The 22,461-nt window shown below is 47.0% G+C and overlaps 1 protein-coding gene across 2 annotated transcripts in view; it reads left to right on the top strand.

The window, feature by feature from the left end:
* PMP22 (peripheral myelin protein 22) overlaps positions 1 to 15,357 on the top strand; it is a 28,716-nt gene extending 13,359 nt beyond the window's left edge. For both annotated transcript variants that reach the window (XM_067717045.1, XM_067717043.1), the window contains exons 4-5: positions 5,995 to 6,135; positions 14,056 to 15,357. In XM_067717045.1, the coding sequence (XP_067573146.1) occupies positions 5,995 to 6,135; positions 14,056 to 14,219 (305 nt within the window). In that variant the 3' untranslated portion in view covers positions 14,220 to 15,357. The remainder of the gene's footprint in view (positions 1 to 5,994; positions 6,136 to 14,055) is intronic.
* The last annotated feature ends 7,104 nt before the right edge of the window (positions 15,358 to 22,461 follow it).

A 22,461-nucleotide genomic window follows, 5' to 3' on the forward strand; every position in this document is an offset into this window, starting at 1 on the left:
GGTGGGACCTTGAGTAGGCACCCGTCGCATCCCATGTGTCCTGGAGCCTCTTCCAGTTCAGGATATAATTGTGACAGCGGGTGCGGGGAGGGGAAACTTTGAGCCGGGCCTGGGAAATTGGGTAGAACTTCAGTAGGCATGGGGAGGAGAGAAGAGTGGGTGCTTTCCTATGACTGGTGGGCTGGGGGCTCTTAATTTCCATGATGCTTGGCTTCCTTTTTATATTTTAGGATTAAAAAGGAGAGGGGACCTCTGATTATTTTTATATGGAGAATGCCTTTTAAAGCCAAAGATCGTAAGCCCCCTCCCCCCAGGCATACCCTCCTTCCCTGTACATTTCCATCAGCACAGCTTGTGATCGGGCAGTTAAAATGCCTTTCTCCTTTCCACTGTCATTGTCTGTGGCCCAAACCCGCATGTCCAGGTGGCCTGTTCTTAACAACACCAACAAAAAAGGTTCTCCAATAAGTCAATTTGGAAAACACCATTTAAAAGTTACCCAGGCTATTTTTTTAATGGTAAGACTTCTCAGAGCCTTGAGTACGTCGTTGTACATTGCAGTGTCCGAGGAGGGAGGTTAATATACTTGACCATGGAAGCCACTCCCTCTGTTTTTCTGTTTAATCAGCAACAAGTCTTTGGGAAACACAGCCTAACCTGACCCTCCTGTTACTAGAGTTTTCCAACCAGGGAATAGAGGAAGCTTGAAACAGCTGACTATTTTCAGTAACCTCAGAACCTCAATGGCTGTATTATATTCCCCGTTCAAATCTAAAGACTAGTGAGAATAAGACTTGTGGTATCAAACCACACATATAAATTAGACTCTGGAAAACTAGCTCCTGTGACCATCAGGAAGCCTCTTGGTTAGGAGGGCAGTTAACTGAGTGATGGTGTCAGGTGCAGCCAGAGCGCCTTGAACTTCTATTCACTAGTCATCAGCCAGAGGTTCTGCTGGAGTTGAAATGCCCTCGTGATTGTGCGTTGAAAGAGCCTCCCCCGTGGCCTTCCTCTTCCGTGCGAGCCCCTGGCCAGAGGGAGCTGAAAGCCCCTGTGTAGCTTTCCCCTCTGGCAAGCATCCTGCGTGGGTCACGGGCGAAGTTAGCCTGAGCCCTGGGCCCGATTTCAAAGCTCCCAGCTGGACTGGATGGGAAGAAGCTGGAGCCCTGGGCGAGGACCACGCGGGGCCCCGTATAGGCTGGCACCGGTGAGAGAAGCTTGACAGCCAAGGCCACCTGGATAGGAGGCAGGCCGCTGGGCAAGTCAGCCGTCTCTGGGATGACATTCATCTCGAGGAGGAAGGAGAGCGGTGGTTTGTGGGATGGCAGTGGGTAGGGTAGCCAGGTTTGGGGGTGGGGATCGGCGGGGATCGAGGCCTGGCGGGTCGCGCGCTTTGGGAAGCAGCACAGCATTATGCAAATGGGCGGCACTTACTCCTGCAGTGGTGACTCACCCCCACGGCCTCTTTCCTCCTGGCCTGGCTACCCCCAGTTTATCCTCTGACTCAACGGCCACCGTCCTTCCGTTCACTTCCGGAAAACCTGTTCTCTCTATGGAGTCAGAGAGCTTTTATGAACTGCCCGAGTGGAATGCAAGGTGGGGAGGGGCTGCCAGGGGCGTGGCTCCAGGCTGGGAGTGAAAGAGGCAAAGGAACGCAGCGGGGCTGGTGCACTGAAGAGGGCTGTATCCCTTCTGAGCTCTTAGCTCACCAGATCTAGGCCCTGGGCTAAGAATACAGCTGAGGGGGCAGATGTATTTCCTTCATTGCTTAGCTGCCGCTGGGGCAGGAATCTGACCTTTGGTCATTGGGCATCTCCAGCTTTCCCTTCTGCGGGGGGAGTGGGTGTGCTGGCAGCCACGGCCTGGCCCACGTCAGAGAGCTGTCAGCAGCCCTATTACCTGGCATGCGCATGAGAACAGCAGGTCTGCGAAAGGCTTTTAATTCCTGTGCTTGGCACCAACGTTGGAGGTTACAACGCTGCCCCCGGGGATTCCACGAATAGTTCCCGGGCGCTGATCATGGGCTCTGCTAACGACCCTGAGCTTGTGGTTTGGGAGAAAAGAGTATCACTGCCTTGGCGCTTGGGTAGAAGTTCAGACTCACCCCTGGGCACGGTGGTCTCACATGAAGGTTGATCTGTATGAAACAGGACTGCAGTGGACAGGGCTTTCCCTTCCGTCCAGGTCTCTCCACTCTAACAATTGTTTTCTGTACGTCGGATGTGCTTGTCTGTAGCAGAGGCTGGCAAACGATAGCCTGCAGGTCCAGTCGGGTCCACGGCCTGATTCTGTACATAAGATTTTATTAGGTGAACAGGCCACACCCACTCATTTACATATCGACTAAGGCTGATTTTCTGCTAAGGTGGCAAACTTGAGTAGTTGCCACGGAGACCATATGGCCTGCGAAGCCTAAACTATTTACAACCTGACTCGTCACAGATAATTTGCCAACCTCTGTGCTGAAGATCCCGTATGAAATGATAGCAGAGTTGTATTAAAATACTTTTTGGTGTTCCTGTTGGCACCTCATAATAACATGGCTTATGTGGACACGGCTGTCCCCGTTATACATGTACTTGGTGCGGCCCAGGTGGAGGTGCCCCAGGTACCATCCTGGAACAGTCTGTAGGTGCTGCTCATTTACCCTGCCCCTCAGCTCAGCCTTTTCATGGGGTTATTTGTACTGTACAGAGCTTCTATATCAACACTTTTATTTGATCGTTACAACAATCCTCTGAGATAGTTAATCCCACTTGTTACAGGAGAGGGATTCGGGGGCAAAAATATGCAAGTAGCCGGTGAAGCCGGGGGTACCCAGGCCTGTTCTGATGGAGGGCGTGGCCTGAGCACGGCCGGGACCACAGCCTGTGGGTTTAACACACGTACTGTCAATATCGTTCCTTGCTGAAGAAATCTTTCCTTCTCATCTTGATTTCTTTATCCAAGGGATTATCTGGGATACTATTTTAAAATGTCCCAATTTATGTTGGCTGGTTTGTTTTGAATTTCTACTTTCTGTTTGCCTTTAGTTGTGTTTACATGTAAACATGTGTTACATGTTTACATCATGTCTGCTTTTTTTTGAGATTTATTGAGATTTTTTGGTTGTTGCCTGCTGCAGTTGGCAAGACTGTCCCATGTGTGTTTGAAAATAATTCATAGTCTTTGTTAAAGGGACACACATGATCTACATAGCTATTAAACTGAATTGGTTAACGCTGTAATACAAATAATCTATATCTTACCGTATTTTGATCTACTTGATTTATCTATTCTGAGAGAGCTATGCTTAAATCTTCCACTATGATTGTTAGCTTTATCAATTTCTTCTCACATTTCAGTTATTTTTTGCTTTATTTTTTTTCCAGGCCATGCTATTATATGCATAGAAATTTATGACTTTTATTTCTTCATGGTAAACTGGATCTTTCCTCACTGGCCATTTTCCTCTTTTTCAATTTGAATCCCGTCCGCCTGATGCTATTATTACTGTACGTTTTTGTTAGTATTTGCCTGGTGTCTCTTTTCAAAATCTTTTGATTTTCAACTGTTGTTGGTTTTAGGTATATCTCTTGTATCAGGCTACAGATACAAATGACGTAATTCAAGATGGAGTTCCACATCTTATAATGAGTGACCTGAACCCATTCACACATGCTGTGATTGATATAGTTGGACTTGCTCTCAGCGTGTATGTGTGTTACTTATTGTGCTTAGGGTTGAAAACTTGCTTCTTCAACTCTGTATCCCCAGAACAAACCAGAGAGCTTGGCTCGAAACAGTAGGGGTACAGCCAAGACCCATTGAATAAAAACTTCCTTGACTTCCTGATTGGGATCTGATGTGAGAAACAGCTTACGGAAAGCTAACTCAATTGTAATGAGCTTGGCACTAAAATTCAAGTTCCTGGTGAAAGAGTTTCGAGAAGAATTTCATTACGTTATTAAATCTAAGGGACTTCTCCTATTGATGTAGACTTAACATGTATGATTTTGAGTTTTCTCTAAATATGAGGTCTGGCGGAAGCTCCTGGTGTTAATGATAGGTAAAGACTTTAGGGAAAGATCTCAGAATCAGAGAGGGAAATCTAGGATGTCACCTGCACCAGCTGTGCCCCTTCTGAGGGTGTGCCTTGAAGGCCACTCCGCAGCAAAATAGAATCACTGTTTCAGTTCTAGATTTGGGGCTCAGATTTCTTTGTTTCCAGCTTCACCTACCAAAGTGCTGGATAATTGCTTTATTACAAAAAAATGATATTATGGCAGCACTGGCTTTGTTGCAGACCACTCCTTCAGAAGAAGTGCTACGCTGGGCATAGTGGTTCAATTAGAGATATAAAAATGAAGTTGGGATGGCTCACAACGCATTAGACATCCTTTTCGAACCTTAATTGACAAAGAAATTGCAAAGATAAAAGCAGCGTATAGTCCATCACGGTGGAAAGAACACTAGACTAGAATTAGGGGCCTCCCAGCTTTGGCTGTGCCAGTGGGGCTCATCCAGACATCTCTGGAAATCTCGGTCAGTACAAAGGGGTGGGTTAGTTGATCCCTCAGGCTTCTTCCAACTCTAAAATGCTTCCGGTCTCAGTCTGGAAAAATGTCTGTGTCTGTGAAACTCGAGTCACAGTTACCCTAACCAGTACCCTTAAAATTCTGCCTTGAGCCACTCGCAGCTCAAACCAGGTTCACCTCTGTGAGTTATTGGACTTCCCTGGCAGCCCAGTGGTTAAGACTCTGTGCTTCCACTGCGGGGGCCTGGGTTCGATCCCTGAATGGGGAGCTAAGATCCCGCATGCTGCGTGGTGTGGCCAAAAAGAAAAAAAAAAAAAGGGAACATCTTCGCGAGTTATTGATGGTAAACCATCGCGATTTCACAGCTTTTTCTACTGTGTTAAGCACTGGTGTGTGTTTTTCTAAGCCAAGGCCTGTTAAGCCATTACTGAGTGGAGAGGATCAAACCTGGGTCTTCTCTAATTGATCTTTCTTGTTGAGAGCAGCGCCCGCCCCAGTGATTCTCAGGTGCTTGGAAGGAAGGATGCAGGCGACAGGTTGGCAGGGCCCCTGGAGGTCTCCTGGGGGCACACTGCAAGTTCCCCTCTCTGGTGTTAAGCCCAGGTTGTTGCCTCTTGTCCGTTCCTTCCTGAAATGACCTTCATTTGCAGTAGATGGTGAACTACAGAGTTCCCTTCCTTGCCTGAATTTCAGTTGGGTGCCTGGAGATTTGATCTAAGGCTGGGGGTTCAGCAAAGATGAGGAAGGGTCATCCGTGGTGCTATCTGATGGTCGGACTGAGCACCCACTGCTCTGAGATCAGCGTGACTGAGGGAGAGCAGAGGCGTTCATAGCTAAATAAAGCATGCTCTTCCCATCAGCATTTTCTTGCGACTTTCTACAGAATTAGTCTTGGCTCCAATAGCATTTGCGTCTTCCCAGCCATCCCCACGGTCTCTCTGTCTCCTTGGGGGATGCTAATATTTTGAACAGTGGTTTGGAACTATTCTCAGAATCCAGGGACTCCAAGAAGCCCTTCGAACCCCCGAGGGCAGGGAGGGAGGAGGCAGAGGGCGGGGCTCAGAGCCCCTTGAACGCACACACATCTGTGTAAGTAACACATTTGGCTAGAAGACTGGAAGGGAGTTCAATGTATTTTAACTGGAGTTTAACTCCTTGCGGTGGGACTAGGTAGTGTCTTAGAGCCTTTTCTTAAAACGTCTACAATTAAACACGTTTTAATACCTTTTTTTTTCCCTCCAAAAGAAAGCAGGAAATAAAGAATGACTTTTAAGAGTGGGAAGGTGAATAGTCCGACTTCTGTTCACAGGAGGGATGCGGCTGCTGCCCGGGACGGGGGGGTGGGGGGGTGGGGGTGGGGGGGGTGGGGAGTGGCTTTCAGCTGTCCTGGTGCCCCGGGCCCCGCCCCCCGCGGCAGAGCCCCGCCTCCCCGCGCCCCGCGCCCGGGCTTTTCCTAACCCAATGTCTCCTCCCTCAGAATGGCTGCAGTCTGTCCAGGCCACCATGATCCTGTCCATCATCTTCAGCGTTCTGTCCCTGTTCCTGTTCTTCTGCCAGCTCTTCACCCTCACCAAGGGGGGCCGGTTTTACATCACCGGAGTCTTCCAGATCCTTGCTGGTAAGTCGGAGATGACTGAGTCCATGAGGGGGCTGGGCACCCCCAGACTGCAGCACGATCAGTCAGAAGGGCGTGGCTCAGAATGACTGGCGTGCAGGAGTCCTCCCCGTGGATGGACTTCATACAGCACAGGTGTGTGTGTGTGTGTGTGTGTGTGTGAATCTGGGAACTCTCCACTTCTCCATGGAACGGGGTGCATAGGAAACAGGGCTAGGGGTTCTGGAAGGAGGGTCCCTAACCTGGGGCGGAGCTACAGTTTGGACATATCATCAGAGGTAAATGCTGAGGATGTCGGTAGAGCACAGGCCAGTCTTGAGGGTGGATTTCTGTAGCTCACGTTATGCCCCGGGACCATCCCTGCTTCAGCATGGAAATGGCCCCGATCTGCTGCCGAGGCTGCTCTCAGGTACCTGTCGCCTACCTCTAAGCAGTGATGGAGTCACCTGACAAATTCTTACTCTGCTTTACTCTGGCCCCTGGAGTCCACCAGCCTCCGACTTACTGGTGTCTTCCTTTCGGCATGTGTAACACACCATCGGTTCCAGGTTATCGACACGCACCGTGTGCAGAGTCCTAGACGTGACGCCTTCCAGCTCTTGTCTCTGGATTCTGGCCATTGTCTCACTTTGTTTCCTCTTATCCTTCTGTCCGTTGATGGCCAGTGGACTGAGTCAGCAGAGCACTGGAGAGACATAGGAAGCAGGTGTGGTGGATTCTACAGTCCAGGCTAATAACTCTTAAAATCTGTATGTGCCAGAGTACGTCTGGGCACTGTGAGATGTTCTCAATTCTGGCCCCTGAGTGGGCAGGGGTGTAGCATCTCTTGTTTAGTTGCTGAAGCACCACCATGACTCATGAGCAGTCATTGGAGGGTTGAAAACAGCGCAAAAGTCCTGGATGGATGGATGGATAGACGGGTGGATGGATGGGCAGGCAGAGCTCATGGCTTACATAGGTTTGTATGGCAAGACACAACCTGACGTTGAATGTCGATGACCCTTTTCTAGAAGCCAGAGACTTACGCTTTACTGGAAAAAGTAAGTAAACTAGAGAACCATTTCACATCAAATTCCTAAATACAACATGTCAATGTGCACAGTTTGGGATTTCAAAACCAAACAGTGCTTTGCTACTTGATTTTATCAAGGTTTTATTATATCAGCCAAGCTTCTGGGAGTGTTGCCAGCTTTGCTAAATTACCAATTCTTCAGTGAGATATCATTTCTGGGTACATTAGGAGCAGTGATCATTATTCACCCCATTTCCAGAAGTAGCACAGAAAACTAGAATATCTTCTGGGATTTCCTTTTAGGCTCCCTGTTTGCAGTTTGATATCAATGGTGATCCTGTCCATGGTATCAATGATTATATCCTCAAGAAAAAGTGATATAAAATACTTATATTTGATCTATACGCACTCGTTATTTTACTGATAAAGAAACTGAGACTGGGAGGGCTAAATGAACACGTAGCTCATGCAAGGACACCGGGTGCCCCCATTTCTTCCCATCCCACGTGGACTGAATACATTTAGAGATTCAGAATCCACCCGAGTTTTTAAGGAACGCAACATCCAAGGCAGAAACTCTGCTTTTGATATGATCTTTCATTGAACCTGATTGACCGTGGAAGATGAGTTCAAATCTACCCCATTTATGATTCTCAAGTTCCCAAACATCTGTGATGAATGAGTCTATACCACCAGGACTAGTCAGACTGGAAACACTGGACAGAGCGAACTTACTTTTGAAGGGACATCTCAGGGCAGGGAGTGCCTCATCTTCATTTTTCCAACTGAGATATTTTAGCTTAAAAGTCTCTAACATTGTCTTTTTAGCAAGGTCATTTTCGGTCAAAAACCAAAGTCCAGAGATAAGTACTTCGTTCAACCCAAACGCTCTTAGGTACTGAGATTTTGCTAATCTTCCAAAGTTTGTTTACTCATTCCTCCTCGTTTCACTGTTTGGATTCTTCTCCAAACTCAGTCCAAGCCTTCTAGAACTCTGCCATGAAAACCTCCGGATATAGAAGCACATGGTTTGTTCTTGCGTTATCCCCTTCAAATCTAGCTTCTTATCTCTCCCGAGACCTAGTTTTCGGTTATCGGTTTGTCAGTTTAGCGGTCCATCTGTGAATAGGAAGTTGTCTGGAGGTTGAAGTGTTGATCCAGAGTAGCGGTTGTACTTTGTACGTCCTAAGAATGTTCTGTGCTTGTTCCGTCCGGTCAAAAGGACCTGAGAGAGCTAGTCTTCTAGAAACCTCAGCTCTCTAGAATGTTGTGTTTGAACTTGCTGTAGGGTCTTCCCACTAAACTTGGGATATAAGAGAGTGGGGACTTCCCTTAGAGATTTCCAAACTTCAGTGTCTGACAACCCTGCTCATGTGTGTTTCCTATCTCACGGCCTATGAAGGATTCAGTAACTAGAGAGACAGTTAGGGAAGGGTTGTTGGGGATGAGAAATTACCCCTTAATATCAAGGAGCAAATCAGAAAAGCAAAAACAATCAGAAAACAAAAAGGAGAGTAGAAAGGAGGGAGGGAGGGAGGGAGGAAAGAAGGAAGGAAGGAAGGGAGGAGCCCTTCCATCATGGGATGTGCAATCTACAAGTGGGTTGTGGCCACCATAGCTGGGATCCACGCAGGGCAGATGCTTCTTGAAACACTGAAGCCTGTTGTGTGGAAGCCTCCAAACTATGCTGAGTGTCCCAGGGGCTGTCAGGGCCGGATCGTCTCTGCGTAGCTTCCTTCTGGAGGGCCCAGCTGTGGACTTTTTAAACACACGCGTGAGCATGCAGGAAGGGCAGGTGAAAGGCGTGTGGGGCTCTTTGGCTGATTGCAGACTTGGGAGCCGTCTCTGCCTGGCTCTAGATGACTGACTTGCCTGTGCTTGTGGGGCTGCCTGTCTCACTGCATCATCTCTTCTCCACTTATAATAAGCTGCGAGTCTCACCTTTAAGAACTGTCTTTCCTTGATTACATACTTCTTAGGTTGGCTGCTTCTTTTTTTTTTTTTTTTTTGCGGTACGCGGGCCTCTCACTGTTGTGGCCTCTCCCGTTGCGGAGCACAGGCTCCGGACGCGCAGGCTCAGTGGCCATGGCTCACGGGCCCAGCCGCTCCGCGGCATGTGGGATCTTCCCGGACCGGGGCACAAACCCGTGTCCCCTGCATCGGCAGGCGGACTCTCAACCACTGCGCCAGCAGGGAAGCCCAGGTTGGCTGCTTCTTGAAGACGTTTTGAGAGGCTCCGTCATCTAGTTGGGTGCTCCTCAATCTCAGCTGCAGACCAGAATCACCTTTTGTGAGAAAGGGGGTGCTTTTAAAAAACGCTGGTGCTCAGGCTTCATCCCCAGAGAGTCTCATTTAAGAGTTCTTGGAGGCTTCCCTGGTGGCGCAGTGGTTGAGAGTCTGCCTGCCGATGCAGGGGACGCGGGCTCGTGCCCCGGTCCGGGAAGATCCCACATGCCGCGCAGCGGCTGGGCCCGTGAGCCATGGCCGCTGAGCCTGCGCGTCTGGAGCCTGTGCTCCGCAACGGGAGAGGCCACAACAGTGAGAGGCCCACGTACCGCAAAAAAAAAAAAAAAAAAAAAAGAGTTCTTGGGCAGGGCTGCTCCCTGGTGACTCTGATGTCCATCCAGAGTTGGGCACCACTGTTGCAGCCATTAACCTGCCCTAATCCCACTGTAAGTTCTTCTAGGATGATTTACAGAGCTCATCCTATCCACGAGCCATCAATTCTTCTAAACCCTCTTCTTAGAGAAGGACCGTCCTGATCCTGTATCTGGATTTTGGAGTCATTCTTATTTTCAGGACCTGCAGCCATCTGTTCCCAGACAGTGCTTACCCTGGCCCCGGCTCTGCTGGGTTGAGTGGCACAGGATGGGAAAGCATCACGGAGATACAGACTATGTTTTGATTTATTTCACGAGTCACACCCAGCGGCGAGCTCCACGCACACCTCCTAGAACGCCCTGAATGTCCCACTTGTTGGGTGACTGGGTAATGTGTTCCCTTGGCAGAATTAAACTCAGGCCACCTGTGTAGTTTCTGCAATTTGTGTTTATTGTGATTACGAGGAACAGCAAGGATGGTAGGAAACTCCTTTTAAAAGTGACTTTTACTTTTTCTGTTTGTTTTGTTCCTTTTCTTTCATACACATTGAGGTGGGTAGAGAGCATTTAGAATGAAAATCTGGGGGAGGAATAAAAGCCCAGTGCCCTCCCTGTTCTGAGTGGTTCCAAGACAGCTTAAGTCGGAGACCACGTTAAGAAACACCAGTTCTGGGCGAATCATCCCAGATGTTGCCCTGGCTGGGCCCAGATGGGCATCTAGTAATGCTGTGGGCGACTTGCAAGGCTGCAGAAATCACACGGAGGCTGAGAATGGAAAGGGGGCTGGCGGCACAGAGGAGGCTCGGTGTGGGTGGGACAGAGAGCCCAGTGCTCTCCGGGTAATGGACCTTCCAGCCTCTTCCTTCTCTACCTCGTGGCCTGAAGGGCGAGGTGGGGAGAGACAGGGGCCTCGCTCACGGAACGAGCTCCAGGGAGGCGCTCCCGCTGCCCATCTCGGTGGTCTCCCCCAGTGCTCACTCCCTAGCCAGCCCCACCCAGGCTCCTGGCTTCGCTCCAGGCTCTGAGCTGCTTTGGCAGAGGTCACGGATGTACACGGACGGCCATTTGCTGACTCCCTCCCCTGCTTTCGATACTGTTGCCATCTCTCTCCTTGAAACTGTACTTCCTCAGCTTGCAAGACCATTTCCCCAAGTTCCCTAAGTTAACCCACCAGGCAGTCACGCCAGAGCCGCCCACCCCCACCCCAGTCCACCACCGGCTCCTCCGTGTGTGGCATCACACCTAGATATTGTGCTCATTTCTTTTCTTTTACTTGCAAACACCATTGCTGGGCAAAAGCCAACTCACGCACCTTCCTGTCCCCGATCTTGGCCCCACCTCTAAATCTGGGGCGGTCTTTCTGGACACGCCTCTGATCCTGTTTCTCCTCCACAAAAGCTGTGCTTCCCTCCACAACCTCGTCAAGTGCCCTGGTGGCCCTCTCTTCCAGCCTCCATCACAGAGACTCTGAGTGGGACCCGCTGGTGGTGTCCACGGGGCCCTCCATCCTCCTTGCCACGCTCGTGGTCTCCCTTCTATCTGGGATTTCCTTCACACCTTTCAGCACCTGGCCACCTCTTCCACATCCTTTAGACCCCGGTCAAGCCCCGTGTCCCCTTTCAGGATTCCCCAGGCCCCTGATCGATCTGTGCTCTCAGGGCATCCGGTGTGTTTCTCTCTCCTTTCCTTGGAATCACATCCTACTCTCTTGGAAGTCTCTACTGCTGTGTCTGTTTCCGGATGACACTCACCTTGAAGGTGGGGACCACGTCTTGTGGATCTCAGTGCACTCAGCGTCCAGAATGGTACCCGCACATGCCAGGTGCTTATTCCATGTTGACTGAACCGAACAGAATGGAGATGAGGAAGCCTAGAGAACCCCCTCCCTTCCTTCCTCTGCCTTTGGTCTCTTGGGGACTCCCTTCTAAAGATGCCGGGCTCTGATTGTTCACCTGTGGCTGCTGTCACCATTAAAGGGGGCTCGAGGCCTGGTCTTCGGGGAGCATGTCTAGTGATGCAGACCCAGCCATGCTGAGGCAGGGGGGAACTCTTGGGAAGTCTTGAGCGGCCAGCATTTCTGTGTTGTCTGGACAGGGTCAGTGCCTTTCCACGTACAGCTGACCTTTGCTCCCAGACGCAGGCCCCTCCCTGCTCATCTCTGGGGAGGGCAGCACACCTGCGTGTAGTCGGTGGCCTCACTTACCTTCTCCACGGAGACCTTCAAAAACGCATCTCCACCTACTGGTGGCCAAGAACGCGAATCACAGTCCCGTTATTGGGAGAAGTGTTTGACTTTTCGAGACTCACTACCTGCTCTGTATTCCGGGGCTCGTCTGTTGCTTTGCATACAGACAGCCTTGTAATGATATATTCCCTAAAGCATCAGTCTCCCGACAACAGTAATTATAAAGCGTGTATCCTCTTGTTGACTTTGCAAGTGTACAAGCGTGTGGATTCTCGAAGCAAAGCATAAATCCCTTTACTTCTGAGATTCTCCCAGGGCGAATGTCATATAATTAAGCCACTGAGTTAGTCACTGCACTTGTGTGTCCTGTCTCTCTCGCTCCCCCCAGGTCATAGACAAAGTGTTTTTTCTTTGCTATCTTCTCTTTGCTGGGGATATCTGGACACAGCTGGTCCACGCAGCTATCACTACATTTCTCATGCTGTTGCTGGCTAGACACACGCCCCATTTGAAAGATGATGGACACTGTCTTGCCCTTCCGATGCTCTGCTTACATCTCACCCTCTCCCTTGCTCTTGCCTCGCCTTTGAGGCTCTGCCATCATTAGGTAGGTCAGATATAGCCTAAGAGACAGGCAAGAATTAGCACTTTGGAGAGGTGAGCTATAGACCTCGAGGTCCAGCAGATCGAAACCGCAGTTTCCCTCCTGTGACCATTGGCCATCTATGACTTCCCTGCGGAAACAGATGTCTTCCCGTCTCCTGGGCTATCTGTAGGTGGCAGGTCCTGGAGCTGATGCCCCTGTGGTCCCAAGACTGTTGTGTGGCTCTCTCGACGGGGGCCAATGGAGTGGGTGTTTTCTCTCTCTGACTTGCAGAAGGACAATCTTATCGGGGCAGTGAATGTTACACAGTCCCACTTCTGCACTTTGTTCAAACAGAGTCGCAGTGTCCAGTTAAATAACCCAAATAGCAGTGAGGTTAGATGTAGGTGGTCCGGGCCTTGGGGGGCTCTGGACCCACAGGCATCCCACATGTGTTCTGGACTTATAATAGAGTCAGTCAGAGCCTGTCAAAGCCCCTGTGTTCAGGAGCGGACAGAGCAGGCTTTGTGCCGCTCTGGGCTGGGGTGCTCACGTCACTGGACTCCTCCCTGCAGGGATGCTGACCGTCACCGTGGGCATGGACCGTCACGCTTGAACTTGCCTGCTTTGTGGGATCTCAGGTGGAGGATTTTCTTGTCCCTCCACCAAGGCTCTGTGGTAGACAAGGAAGGGGTTGCCTGACCTGCCTGCGGATCTGATGCCCTTTCACCTTTGTTTGGGCTTTAGACCAACCTTGGGGGACCAAGAACAGTTGAAAGGGACCAGGCACCACGCAGCTTGCCCGTGACCACCTCATTTCTCTGCAGCGTCCTTCCCCCCTTTCCTCTCCACGTGTTCTTCTGTCTGCCTAGTGGGGCCCGTGGGCGTTGCTTGCTTGGTCTCTGATGTAGCGATCCTGCTAAGGAGGTCAGCATGGCGTTCCACCCCTGTGCTCGGCGTGAGTGCCGCTCAGATAACGGTGAGGTGTCCCTTTCCCTGATTTCAGAGGATGCCGCCACCCATCTGTGGAGTGGTTTACCGGCTTCCAGGGGCTCCCACACCCAGCCATCCTTGCAAAGACATAGGTGGGCTTCTCTTGCCACCCGAATTCTCGCTGGGCCCCTCGTGTCAACTGGCAGTGGGTGACGGTTAAAGGAAATGAGGAGGAAAGAGGAGGGGAGACCTTGGAAGCAATGGTCTGGGTCACATAGATTGGACACAGAGAGCAGATCGCTTCCTGGGTTCCTGTACCTTTGAGCCCCTCCTGCCAGTTCTGGATCTGGTGGCAGATTCCTGCCTGAGATGGACGTGCCCTCTCTTCCTGCAGCCCGTATCCTTCTCCCTAAGAAAGAGAGAAGGGTGCCCTGGTGTGTGTGTGTGTGTGTGTGTGTGTGTGTGTGTGTGTGTGAGGTGGGTCGAGTCTGGGAGGAGAGCAGGGTGGGTGGGGCAGGTGCTCCGGGTCCCATGGAGTCTGGTTTGGGGGTGGTGCAGGGTCCCCGCTCCATGACCCCTCCTGCCCCCAGCTGGTCCCTCTCCTTCCCAGGTCTGTGTGTGATGAGCGCGGCATCCATCTACACGGTCAGGCACCCGGAATGGCATCTCAACTCGGAGAACTCCTACGGCTTTGCCTACATCCTGGCTTGGGTGGCCTTCCCACTGGCCCTCCTCAGCGGCGTCATCTATGTGATCTTGCGGAAACGTGAATGAGGCACCGGGACAGGACGTCCGAGGGTCTGAGCGCACGCAGGGAGGGAGGAAGTAAACCAGAAGCCAGGAAAAAAAAGGAGCTAGCCAAAAAACCCAAACTCAAACCAAACCAAACAGAGAGCAGGTGCGGGGGGTGGTTAGTGTTGATTGAAGATGTATATAATATCGACGGTTTATAAAACCTATTTATAACACTTTTTACATATATGTACATAGTATTGTTTGCTTTATGTGTTGACCATCAGCCTTGGGTTGAACCTTAAAGTAGCTAAGGAACTTGACATCCTAACCGTATAATCAAGCTCAGTTTTTTTGTTTGTTTGTTTTTGTTTGTTTTGCCCAGAAATAAAATAAGTCCATCTTGCCCCTTCCCTTTCATCTGAAAGAAGATGCCTCCCTCCCACTCCACCTCATTTAGAAAACCAAAGTGTGGACAGAAACCCCAAATGGCCCAAAGCCCTTTTACTGTGGGTGACCCAGTGCGTCACACACAGACATGCACTGCCCACGCCTCTGTGTGCAGCCTTACCTGCACTCGGACAGAACCCCCAAACTGGAGCCCTCGGAGAATCACGACTTGTGGCTTTGGAATACTTGCCCTTGAAGGGGGGTGTCCCGGTCACGCATCTAGGTGAGAAATTGGTGACAACAAACCTACGAAGTGGTGCTATGTATTTACCATTCCTTGTGATCACTAATCGTCTAAACGCCTCACTGGAAATTCAATTAACCATTTTACAGCATGAAGTCGAACGGAGACCTGAATAATTCTGTGTAAGATAAATGGTTTATAACCACATTTGTACCTAGCTAGGCTGCTGTTATTACTATAATGAATAACAAACCACCGCCTTTATCACTCCCACGTTTTCCTTATGGTCGGAGCATCAGGACAAGCTTCTAGACCCCCTGGGACAGTGGTTCCTGGGATGCAGCACGGTCTAGACTGTCCTCTGACTCCAAGGACTGTCTGGCAATGACTCGTACTGGCCACCAACTGTAGATGTATATACGGTGCCCTTCTGATGCTAAGACTCCAGACCTTTTTTTTTTTTTATATATTTTCTGCTTAGCTTTTTCTGATTTTATACCAACTGTGTGGACTAAGATGCATTCAAATAAACATCAGAGTAACTCACTGAGCTCTTGTGGGTTTTTGTGGGTGAGGGTGCGAGGTGCGTGTCGGAGCAGAGGGGAGAGGGTCACGGAGCCGCTGGTGGGCAGATGACCTGGGTTGCTCTGGCGTCTTTGGACATCCGTGATGGAAGAGCTTCTCCCTTCCAAGGTTTCCAGCAGAGACCCGCTTTCTCTGTTTTGACTCGGATAGATTGGGTAAAGTGGCACAGATGGCCACAAGGTGATTGAAAAAACTGGGAATTTCACTTTACGTGCTTGAACTTTGAAACTACACATGTTTATGTCATAAGGTTTCTTTTATAGCATTTAACTAAAAATTAATAATTAAGAACAAAGAAGAACAGAAATGGCCCAAATCTCACCATTTAGGTAACACTTTTGGCATTAAAAAAAGTGATATACATCCAGGATCATGACATGCGAAAGCCTCTTTTCCCCCTCTTTTCCATAGTCTCTCGCCAAAGGTAACCAGAAGACATAGTTTATGATTTCTGCCAGGAAGAAATGCAGTGCCCACACAGATGCATCCATTCAAGTATTTGTAAAATTTACGCAAAATGGAGAAAAGTACTCACGTTCTTCTGCACCATGCTGTTCTTCTCACCTAAGGATATAAAGTGGAGATCTTTCTATAGGAACACACACCTAGTTCTATTTAGCGAGCTCTGTTTCAGTCTTTCAAATCTGCCTAGTATTTCACTGTGTAGCTGCACACTTATTTACCAGTCCCTCAATGATAAACACTTTGATTGTGTCCTGGTTTTTATTATTACCCCAAATGCTTCAGTGAACATGCTTACACACGAATATTGGTGCATTTTAAGAGTACATCCAAGGGCTAAATTCCTGGTAAGGATATTACCAAGACAAAGGGCATGCATCTTTTTAAAAAGTATAATAGGTATGGCCAACTTTGCCTCCAGAAAAATTGGACCAACTCTGTGCTCTTTTTCTACACATAACTCACGGGGGCTGCCCCAAACAGAGGCATGTTAAACTAAAAAATCTTGAGTAGAAACAGGGACTTGCTACCAGCTCCTTTGCAAGTGGTTGTGATGGATCTCCCGTCCACGGGCCAGTCTTTCTGATCTGGGAACCCGTCTGCCGTAGTTTATTCTAAGTGTGGAAGTACTTGCAGATCATATATCTGGAAAAGGACTTGTATTCAGAATGTACATAAAGAACTCTAACACTCAATATTAAACAGACAAATAATCCAATTAAGATGTGGGCAAAGGACGTGAATAGATTTTTTTTTTTTTTTTTTGCGGTACGCGGGCCTCTCACTGTTGTGGCCTCTCCCGTTGCGGAGCACAGGCTCCGGACGCGCAGGCCCAGCGGCCATGGCTCACGGGCCCAGCCGCTCCGCGGCATGTGGGATCTTCCCGTACTGGGGCATGAACCCATGTCCCCTGCATCGGCAGGCGGACTCTCAACCACTGCGCCACCAGAGAAGCCCATGAATAGATTTTTGTCCAAGGTATATATGCAAATGGCCAGTAAGCAACTGGAAAAAATGTTCAACATCTTTGGTCATCAGGGAAATGCAAACACAAACCACAGTGAGATACTAGTTCATACCCACTAGGTAAGCTCAAATCAAAAAGTCTGATAATAACACAGGTTAATGAGGAGGTGGAGAGATTGGAGCCCAGATACACCGCTGGTGGGAATGGAAATGGTTCAGCAGCTTTGGAGAATACTGTCCGTTCCTCAAAGGGTTAAACATAGTAACCTTATGACCCTATGACCCAGCAATTCCTCTTCTAGGTATTTATGCAAGAGACATGAACAAATGTGTCTGAGCAGGAACTTGTACGTGGATGTTTATGGCAGCATTAATTATAACAGTCAAAAGATGGAAACAGCCCCAAAGTTCATCAGCTGATGAATGAGTTAACAAAATGTAGTCTATCCACATGCTTTCTCCATAAAAAGTAATGAGGTACTGCTGCGTGCGACAACATGGATGAACCTAGGAAATCTTATGCTAAGTGAAAGAATCCAGTCATAAAAGACTGCATATTACACGATTGAATTGCTATGAAAATCCAGAACTGGGAAATGGATAGAGACAGATTTGTTTAGAGCTGGGAAAGGGCGGATGAGGATGTAGGGCTGTAATAGCTAAAAAGTGTGATGTTTCCTTTTGAGTGATGAAATGCTCTAACATTGTGATGATGGTTGTACCTCTTTTCACAGAGGCGAATATGCTAAAAACCAATGAACTGTATATTTTAAATGGGTCAATTGGATAGTAGGAGAATTATATCTCAATAAAGCTCCTAAAAAAGAAAAGAGAAGGGACAGCTGTTTGCTCAAGCCCTTGCTAATTTTCTCATAAAGTCTGTTCTTTCTGCTTGGAAAGTAGTCACCTTTTATTTTTTGTGCTTTCAGATGTATATTTTAAAGGGATGAGATTCTTACTCCTTCTGAGCGATATAAAGCAAAACAGGTTATTAGAGATGAACGGTTAACATAGCTCTTCACTCACAGAATCTTGGGTTTTCCCAGAGGGTTGTTTTGATGACATTTATTTTCCGTCCTTGAGCTCTTCTGAGAAATACTGCAATCTTAGGAATTTGTAGCAATGGAGTTTTGGTTCGAAACTGCCCTCCTAGCAGCTGCTTTGTGTTTTGCACTCAGGGGGGTACCGCTTATGAAATGGCAAATGCAGGGAGGTGTCAGGCTGCCTTCTTTGCAATTATCTTCTCTCCAGGACCTTGAACCCTTTATGTCTTAGCGACTCTGAACTTCAGTTTTGTCTCCCCAACTTTTCGAGGTGCTAAGAACGCTGGTAGCCTTCCTGCCCTTTGCAACTGCCTTCAGGACAGCTTTTCAATCTCTTAGTCTGTGGCTTATTAATTGGCAAATTTTTTAAACAGAAATTTAGGAAAGAACATTGGGGTTTTCTTCTCACATCTGCTGCCTGAGTCCTGGAGGTCTTGGTATCTCTTGATGCTGTCAAACAGATGAAAAAACTAGAATCCAGATTTTCTAGTAGTTCTTGGCCAGAAGAAGTTATCTATTCTATAAGCTGCTATGAGCTATTCTACAAGAAGACCCTTTTATTTTGAAAGCAAAAATTCAGTATTTATTTTGAAAGAGTTCATTTAAATGTATAAGTGTCAATTGGGGGGAACATTGATGACGTCCTGGGCAGGCACACAGTCTGGATAAACTCTAATGATTCCACTCTTTGTTTACACTTGAGTAACATTTTTTGTTTTCATTATGTAGGTCCTATACTTTTACGTTAACTCTGTTTCTAGGCATTTACATGCTTTATGGCTTTTGTGAATTTCTTTTATTCTATGGTGTTTTATTGCTAGTTATTGTGGGCATGTTGGAAACATTGATTTTTCTCAAGTTTTATACTCGTTTCTTTTACTGAATTGCCTCATTATTTTCAATATTTCTCTAGTTAATTATCTTGGCTTTTCACATAGATAATCACAGCATAGCAAGAACAGAAAAAAAGAGAGATAATGTGCCTTTTCTTCCTTTTCCGTATTTACAGTTCTTAATTCTTACAATTTTATTAATTTTCTAACACTTCTAGAACATGCCAAATAATAGCTGTGAGAGTAGACATCATTCCAGTTTTTTTCTGAATTTAATAGGAACGCTAGTGCTTATAATTATTTAACAATAATTTATTTCAGTAAGTACATAATTCTGATTCTCAACAAGAATTTTAACCAAGAATTTATATTAAATGTTACCAATTTTTTTCAATCTTTATCAAGAAGACTTTATTTTTTTATACCTTTAAAAAAGAAAGGTGAATCCTATCAATAGTTTTCTTAATATTGACTCATTGATTTTGTTAATGGAGTAAAGTCCACTTTTTGGAAAGCAGCATTCTTTTGACATATTGTTGGGTTATTTTTGCTAGTATTTTATTAAGGCATTTTTGGTGTTAATGAGATTGATTTTGAGGGCTGTGTGTGTGTGTTGAGGATGGAAGTGTGGAATGAACTCCATCCGTATTAGTACACAGAAAACATCAGTGTGTTTTGTTGGGGGACTGTGTGGGGACTCATTTTCTACACTTCTGGCAGTTTTCAAGTCATGTGCACTTCTGTGCAAAGACTGCTGAGAATTGTGAGACAGTTCACAATCGACTGACCTGTTGATTTGACATAATTGATCGTGATGTTTAGACTCTTCACAATCTAATCAGCGGACTCTAAAACTTAACTCTACACGTTGAGAATTTCCAGTGGATCGTCTCTGGGATTGATATTGATCCTTTTCTTTTTGGAATTCCAGCTGGAGCCAAGAAGAAGGTAAAAATAAGATCTAAAAATGCCCAAGCTTTATTACTGCACTCAGATTTAGAATATAAAATCTTCAATGGGCCGATCCGTATGCGGCAGGCACGGAGGTTTAAGATTGGGAGAGGTATGGGACCACCTTGAGGCTCCTACACTGTTTATCAGGACCTAAATCTCTGAGAAATATACGGTGAGTCCACATCTCCGAAGGATTGCAGACAAGAAACATTTCCTAATTGAGTGAAAAAACATTCCCTTTACTCTTTGTGCGCCTTTGGTTTCCATTAGGTATTTCCCAGGATAATTTTATGGCTTTGCCAAATTAAAAAGAACAACAAGAAGACTATTCTCTAAGAGCACTAGATTCGCACTATTCATCCTGAAGGAGATGAATATTCTTTTACCTGACGAAATCAGTGACTCACCTTCAAAAGTACTGGAAAGGCTTTCATTACCCAGGTAGACAGGGGATGTCAGTCTTGAAACTTTAAATTATGGGTGCTTTTCTCACACCACTCCCAAGTAGGTAATTCAAGGAGTCAGTTACAATGTATGGGTTTCAAAGTAGATTTCCACAGAGGGAGCCCCTGCTTGAGTAATAGAATGTTCCTTTTACCTCCGTTAAAACTAAGAAACTAGAGATTTTGAATAGGATTCATTTGCATAATTTTTCCACCTCCAGCTCTATTTGCAGTCAGATGCTCTACCACTGAGCTATACTTCCACACCACTCCAGCTCTATTTGTGTACTAAGCACAAGAATTTTTTTGGCAGAAATGAACCAAAGGACTGTTTCTATTATGGCTGAGTAATATGCCATTGCATATATGTGCCACATCTTCTTTATCCATTCATCTGTCGATGGACACTTACTTCCATGTCCTGGCCATTGTAAATAGTGCTGCAATGAACATGGTGGTACATGTCTCTCTCTTTTTTTTTTTTAACATCTCTATTGGAGTATAATTGCTTTACAATGGTGTGTTAGTTTCTGCTTTATAACAAAGCGAATCAGTTATACATATACATATGTTCCCATATCTCTTCCCTCTTGCATCTCCCTCCCTCCCACCCTCCCTATCCCACCCCTCTAGGTGGTCACAAACCACCGAGCTGATCTCCCTGTGCTATGCGGCTGCTTCCCACTAGCTATCTATTTTATGTTTGGTAGTGTATGTATGTCCATGTCACTCTCTCACAGCTTACCCTTCCCCCTCCCCATATCCTCAAGTCTGTTCTCCAGTAGGTCTGTGTCTTTATTCCCGTCTTACCCCTAGGTTCTTCATGACATTTTTTTTTCTTAGATTCCACATATATGTGTTAGCATACGGTATTTGTCTTTCTCTTTCTGACTTACTTCACTCTGTATGACAGACTCTAGGTCCATCCACCTCACTACAAATAACTCAATTTCGTTTCTTTTTATGGCTGAGTAATATTCCACTGTATATATGTGCCACATCTTCTTTATCCATTCATCCGATGATGGACACTTAGGTTGTTTCCAGTGTTTTTGACTATATATCCAAAAACTATATATATAGGTATTTTTTTTAGCATTGTGGAAGGATTTTTAGTATTAAAAGATGCATATATGACTTTTTTGCTGGTATCAACTGATATCAACATTTCACTAGTACAGAACTCAGCACAAGACAGCTCTATGAGAAACAAATAAAAGAAATATAAACGTCTAGAATCTTAGAGAGACTACAGACTAGTGAGGCGGGTTAGACAGATGTATACGCAGAAACTCGGTGGCGTGCTTACAATGTGACCTAAGCTCAAAACAATATGGGTACATCCCAAAGTGAGAGATAATGGTGTCACCTACCACTTATGAAGTGCTTTACTGGGCATGAACTGGAGTGTTTCCACGCATTGTTTCTTTGATGACGCGTGGAAAATGCATATGAAAATCTGAACTTACAAGATAGCTCAATTAAAGGGTGACTATTTGCATTATAAAAGAATTCTTTGTGGTGCAAAAGTATTAGCATGGGGTTCCTTTAAATAGCATCTCCCCTGCGTATTAACGTGTTTATTTATAGATCATTAACTACTTGACAGAGATGCCGCAGGGCAGAGCAGCTCACAGACAACTGGTCAGGTGGCCTTACCGGTGGAAGATCAATTCGATTTGAAGACAGAGTGTCTTTGAAATGCTACACAAAGTGAATGGGGAAAGGGGATTCATTTGCCCAAATTTGTTTGATCTCAGTGGGGAGCACATACATCGGGTGAACCGCACACCTATGTGCTCTCACTCATGCTTTATCCAGGCAGATGCGTTCTCCAGTCTGTATGGCTAAGGTCTGACCTGTTCAGGGTCATAGCGATGTTTGGCCTCCTTTTGGTTGCGCTTTAATTAAGAGGTAAAATGATTAAAGTGACAGATGTTTCTAGCCTGAGGACCTGGGCCCCGTTACATCAAGCAGATGGTCCCGAGTAGGAGAGCATCCTCTAATGAAGAAACATTTGCAATTCATGAGCATTCGTGATGTCCATTTCTCTCACTCTCCAATGTTCTGCTTGTCAGGGGTCCCATTGTGTGGCCAGGGACCATGATGAATTAGGCAAACCCCTTCTGGTTTGGGACAGTGTCTTGCGCTGACGAAAATTAAAAGTATTATCACCCAGAAGATCAGAGTGGGGAGTTCTCCTGCCCTCTCTCTCATGTGCCTGCTGATCTGGCTGAGAGTCAACACCTACGGCACAGGCTCTATCAAGGTACGAATCGGCTATAAGGACGCAGAGTTGTGAAAGAACTCACTTGCTTCTCCCTTCGATTCCTGAAATTTTCACTTTGGGATTGACCCTGGTTG

Source organism: Pseudorca crassidens, chromosome 19, assembly GCF_039906515.1.
Source record: "Pseudorca crassidens isolate mPseCra1 chromosome 19, mPseCra1.hap1, whole genome shotgun sequence".
Taxonomy (NCBI): Eukaryota; Metazoa; Chordata; class Mammalia; order Artiodactyla; family Delphinidae; genus Pseudorca; species Pseudorca crassidens.